The sequence below is a fragment of the Nematolebias whitei genome, chromosome 8 (assembly GCF_014905685.2).
Source record: "Nematolebias whitei isolate Nwh7 chromosome 8, NemWhi1, whole genome shotgun sequence".
In the NCBI taxonomy this organism is placed as follows: Eukaryota; Metazoa; Chordata; class Actinopteri; order Cyprinodontiformes; family Rivulidae; genus Nematolebias; species Nematolebias whitei.
The window spans coordinates 12,058,035-12,063,870 of record NC_056505.1 but is presented as its reverse complement, the minus strand read 5'-3'; the positions used below and the strand labels follow the sequence as shown (position 1 = coordinate 12,063,870).

Sequence of the window (5,836 nt, the reverse complement as noted above, 5' to 3'; positions counted from 1 at the left end):
TATATATATATAAAAATATACAGATGCTGACAAGTATTTTACCTGTTTTTATTCTGGTAGGCTTGAACAAGCATGGGATGCACAGCAGTTTTATTAAATTTACACCTACTGGTAAATCATGCCTTTAACTACTAAAATAACCTTTATCTAATGGATTGTGAGTCATATTTATGCTAGACATCTGAAAGTAACAACATATTAAGGATGCAAGAAAACAATATTACTCTGAAAATCACAGGAGCCCAAGAGGTCGGTTGAATTGATGTCGTGCTAAAAAGAGAAATGAGATTTCATCCTGTTTCATTGTGCTGATGGCAATAATTACACAGCGAGGATAATAAAGACGAACAGGAGCAAAAGAGGAGACGATAACAAGATTAGAAATGATTGGATTTAAAAAGAAACATGCTGTAACAAGACGAAGGAGTGTCTGGTTATGATTTAGTAGGTGGTGTTAGGAAAGTTTTATATGCAGCAGGAAGGATGACAGATGTTTGAAACGATTAACATTTGATTTTATGTTATTACAGAAACGCAATCAGGTGTGCTGACGTGTTTTACATTCTTATCGTTGATGAGTAACTGAAGTGCCAGTGAAAATGTGTGTGTGTGTGTGGAGGGGAGTGTTTGAATTAGTGTGTTACCTTCTGACACGTCTCAATAAACTCTTCAATTGTCACCACACCATCTCTGTTTCTGTCCATTTTCTGTTGGAAGAAGAATTAAAAGACACATCTCTCAGAACATTTTTGTCAAGATGTCCTGTAGCTCACTGTATTTGTGTTGGATTATTTATTTTTTTTAAACTTATGAGCTTTTAGGACCTGGAAGAACTTGTCAACATGCTCAGATGGAGCATCATCTCGCACACACGGGTACGTGTACCTCCCCATCATGTCATAGATTGACTTCATGATTGCCAGCATTTCCTGAGAGCAAAAGACAGAATCTAAATGAAATTTCAGCTGGTTATTTTTTTACCTTCAATGTTTAGATTTATTTACAACACCATAAGCCAAACTGTGTCAAAAAAGTGGAGTGGGTCGAAAAAAGTTTCTGGAGTGATTTGTAACAAAAGGGTGGCAGCAAAGGTCAAATGAAAGGTTCACAAGACAGAAGACCTATGTTGTTGTATGGTTTAGACAGCTGCACTGACAAAAAGACAGGAGACAGAAGAGTAAGTGGCCGAGCTGAAGATCTTGAGGTTCTCCTTAGAAGTGACAAGAATAGATAAGGTTAGGAATGAGATCATCAGAGGTACAGCACAGGTTGAACAACTGGGACATCGAGTTAGAGACTGAGATGGTTTGGACATGTCCACAGGAGGGACAGTGGGTATATTGGTAGAAGGATGTTAGAAATGCAGCTGCCAGGAAAAAGACAAAGAGAAGATGTATGGATGGAGTTAGAGGACATGGAGGTAGTTGGAGTGAGGACATAGATGGAGGAGGATGACTCACTGAGGTGACCCCTGAAGAAGAGGGAACAGAAAAAAGGAGACAAACTGTTTTATAATCTCACTACAGGAGTCATTTTAATGACATTAGATAAACATGACCTTCACATTTAAAATGTTTCATATTTGAGTAACTACATTATTGAAAATTGGCAACAATTATCCAGTAGCAACTGTTTTCTATTTTAAAGTAAAATTACTATAAAACAAACCGCAGTAGCACATCAGTACTGTAAAATTACAATAATATTAATTTTAAATAATTACTAAAATACAGTATATAATTATGGTACTAATGATTACTGCCTGGGCAGCATTACTGTGTATTTTATAGTGGCAGGATCTGGTTTTGTTGTTCTTCGGTCAATGTTTTCCTTTTTTTTTTTTATGTTGATTTTCTGTATTTTGATTGTTTACTCTGTGTCACCATCAGTCTTGCCACACCCACTTTCACCTGCACCCTGTTTCATTAAGCTCACTTGTGCCCCATCTCCTCATTAGCCCCAGGTTTAAATAAAGGTTGAATGAATGAATTCACTTAGTCTCTATTTTCACATTACTAAGACATAGTAAGGCTTTTGTGTCATGTCTGTTTTTTTCTCCATGCCATAAAACAGTAAAAATCATTTTAAGTGCACCACCAATCAGATTGCAGTGCAAAGCTGAAATTGCCAATGTGGTTAAAAAATGAATATTTAATAGACTTATTAATGTAAAAACTTTATTATTATTACTTATAGTATTTTTTTATGAATTTGGCAATGTTTTAAATAAAATTAAACAAATCAGTGCTGTTTTTCTTCCCCCAGTGCTCACTAGTTGTTCATTATACAAAAACCATCAATGTTGCACCTTCGTCTGAGATGAAATTGTTGCTAATTTATGTCGTTTGGTTGAACAATATTCAAAACGTTGATCTAGAGTAAAATCATCAATAAAAACTAGACAAAGTTGTACAGCAACTCAAACCTTTATGCACACATTTCCACAATAAAAAGGATAAAATTTAGTTAAACAGTTTTGTTTTTGTGCGACTTTTATCATCCAAATGTCGTCTCTCAAACCTCTTACACTTACCTCTTTGGTGATGTAGCCATCTTTGTTAATGTCGTAGAGGTTAAAGGCCCAGTTGAGCTTCTCTGTGACCGAACCTCTGAGCAACACTGACAGACCGATGACAAAGTCCTCGAAGTGGATCGAACCATTTCTGTCCATGTCGAATGCATTGAACAGGAAGTGAGCGTAGGTGGTTGCATCTGTGGGGCAAAAAAATTATAGATTCAGTTTGCTGGTTACATTAAACTACATGTTGGACACAGAAGACAGATAAAAATGAGATTCATAAACATTGAGACAAGAATGTCTTCACAGCAGAGGTTAAAACACGATGGTCGGTTTGTGAGTCAATGGCCTCATAATTTGTGGAGATAAAAATGATTTACAAACTACTTTTCAAAAAACATTAATTTTCATTGAAAAGTTTTAAATGCCGAACCAAACAAAAAAAGGTAATTTTCAAACAACAGCAAAGTCAACTACAATACTGACACACAAAAAGTTAAAACTTTACTTTGAAATAAGAATTATACACCAACTACATTTAGAAAATAACTTGGGACAAAACGAGAAACGTTTTTCAGAGCAGTGCAAAAGTCTTGAGTCATCCCTCAGTCCTTCATTTTCTGCTTCCCAGAAGCCAAACTTTCTCGTAAACTCGTCATATATGGTGTTCTTTTAGACTTTTTGAAGTTTTCTTGAAGGATGAGTCAGTTTAAAAAAAAAAAAACAACTGAATTTACATCCAGTTGTTTTCAGAATCAATTCGTAATTTGATCTTTATGCACTTTTCCTGTCACAAAGACACAATATTTCTCCATTCCTTTGCTGAATATTATATTTCTTTCGACTTCTGCAAGTGTTGTCAGTGCGTGAACTCGCATGAAAGATTTGGCAACGGTTTTACACCGGATGCCCTTACAGACACAACCGGGGCTCAAACCTGTAGCCTCAGGATTACAAGACCACAGCACTGACCACCAAGCTACCCCCTCCTCCACCCTATTCTTTGCCTGAATCTATGATCAACAATAAAAATAACACAATTGACATAAATTGTATTTCAGTGATTATAAGGTGATTCCCAAAGAGCTGTTCGCTGAAACTTCACATACAATCAAAAACTGATGCATCTCTTGGGTCCTGTTTCATGTCTTTGATTATATTTCCCTTTTTCTTTTAAACACATAAATTCAAGGACAAATAGGAATAGTACTTTTTCTTTTTTTTACACTTTGCATTATAGAGTGTTGTGCAAAGACTGGACAGACAATTAATACAATAAGGATAAAGTTTAAAGAAAAACATTGAAAGACCTTCAGAGACTATTTTAATAGTCTGGCTGTTTGGAAGTGAAGTATAGTGGTGGTTTAAAACTTTTTTAAATCAAGGTTTGTACCCAAAAATTCACTCCAGGTGTTCAAAAATAAAACTAAACTTTGTAATTAAGAAAAACAAACAGGCTGACGTGGAAGTCACTCTTACAGAACTGAAGTCGACACAAGAAGGCACTGAAAAACCCAGACAGGGCATGTAAACAACACGATGTTTGACTTGTGAGTGACTGGAAACTGACAGAATATAAGGCCTGGGACTGATGAGAAGATTAGCTGCAGCTTTAACTAACAAAACCAGGAAAAATACAATAAAATAAATAGCAAATGCTTTCTGTTTAAAAATTTCATTCATGTTTTAAGACAAAATCCACCCCTTCACTCACTGTGCAGAGTATTTCTCCTGTAGTCTCTTAAAGTACAAGAAAGGACAAGGAAGGAGAGATTATTTTAGCCTAACCTCCTTGGGGAAAGAACTGAGAATAGATGGACTTGAACGTCTCCTCATCAACCAGTCCACTGGGACACTCCTGCTTAAGACAGGAGAAGTAAATGTATATTAGAAAACATTGCTGTTCCTTTGAAAAAGAATAGTAATTCTGAGCATCCAGGCAGCAGCTGGACGTACGTTCTTGAAGCCTCGATAGAGAGACTGAAGCTCCTTCCTGGTGAACTTGGTCTGAGCCTGCAGCTGGTCCAGCCCCTCTGGCTGGTGACGCACCGTCGACAGCTCCAAATCACTGTCGCTGCTGTCTGTGGGACGAAGAGACAGAGAGAGCAGAGGGATGGATGGACGGACAGGAGAGGAAAGATGATGTGAAACATGAAGAAGAGAAAGGAGGGGAGGACGAGGCAGACAATGAGCAAGTGAATGTGCAAACATTTGGTGGGGTGAGCTTGGGTTTACGTAATTAAGAGGAGGCAGGAGGAAAAACGTGCGCGTTTAAGGGAAATAAGCAAAAAAATTGAAGGGAATTTGGACAAGTGCGTAAAAAAGGACAAGGTACTTTCTTTAGGGTGAAAACGTCTAATGGATAAAAAAAAAAGCAGTTTCATTCAAAAAGGCACTGCAAAATATTAACTTTTTTTTTTTTTTAGATATTTGTTTTACTTTGAACCCAATTTTTTTAAAAGTTGGAATGTCTTTAAACTAAAAACAAAATACAATGATGTGCAAATCTCACAAACCAATATTGTATTCACAGTAGAAAACGGTAAACCAACCAAACGTAGAAACCAACAAATTGTTTGCTTTAATGCTTGCTTTAATGCGTTATCAGTGTACAGCAATTTGGCCAACTGTGTTGTTTTTAAAACGCTTTATAAATAAAGTTGTATTGTATTAAAATGATGGTCTCAAAATTGTCATTTTAAATTTGGTGACAGCAATGCATTTCCAAAAAGTTGGGAAAGGGGCGAAAACAGGTGTAAATACTAAAACAGTTAGCTGTGGCATCCACAAAATCTGTTTAAAGCTCTATCGTGCACAGTTGAAGCCATATGTGGACACCATCCAGACATGCTGTCCCCTCTGGCAAAGAGGAAAACCGTTCTGTGGTCTGACTGATCAAAATCTGCCAGTACTTTTGGAAACTACGGATGTCACGTCCTCTGTACTAAAGAGGAGAGGAACCTTCTGGCCTTTTATCAGTGCACAGGTCAAACGCTTGCCTCTCTGATGGTATAGGGATGCATTAAAACCTATGGCATGGACATCTTACGCATCCTGAAAGGCACCATCACTGCAGAAAGGTACAGGCTTTAAACAACATGTGCCTCCATCCAGCAAAGAAGACCCAGGACTGTGGAACAGCTAGAATCCTCCATCAGTCAAGAATGGGACATTTCCCTCCAAAAACTCCAGAAACTGCTCTCCTGGGTTCATTGACATTTACAGACTGTTGTTAAAAGTGAGGATGCTTCACAGCGATCCATTTCTTTTTACTGTGAATAAAATATGGGTTTCTAAGATTGGCAAATCAATGCAGTG

The 5,836-nt window shown here is 37.2% G+C and overlaps 1 protein-coding gene across 1 annotated transcript in view; it reads right to left on the bottom strand.

The window, feature by feature from the left end:
* The window catches only part of LOC119413229 (calsenilin), a 10,852-nt gene that overhangs the window by 4,828 nt on the left and 188 nt on the right, over positions 1–5,836 (bottom strand). The window contains exons 2-6 of the mRNA XM_037680261.1: positions 4,475–4,605; positions 4,307–4,376; positions 2,534–2,712; positions 825–929; positions 645–707 (exon numbers count right to left, since the gene is read on the bottom strand). Coding sequence (XP_037536189.1) covers positions 645–707; positions 825–929; positions 2,534–2,712; positions 4,307–4,376; positions 4,475–4,605 — 548 coding nt within the window. The remainder of the gene's footprint in view (positions 1–644; positions 708–824; positions 930–2,533; positions 2,713–4,306; positions 4,377–4,474; positions 4,606–5,836) is intronic.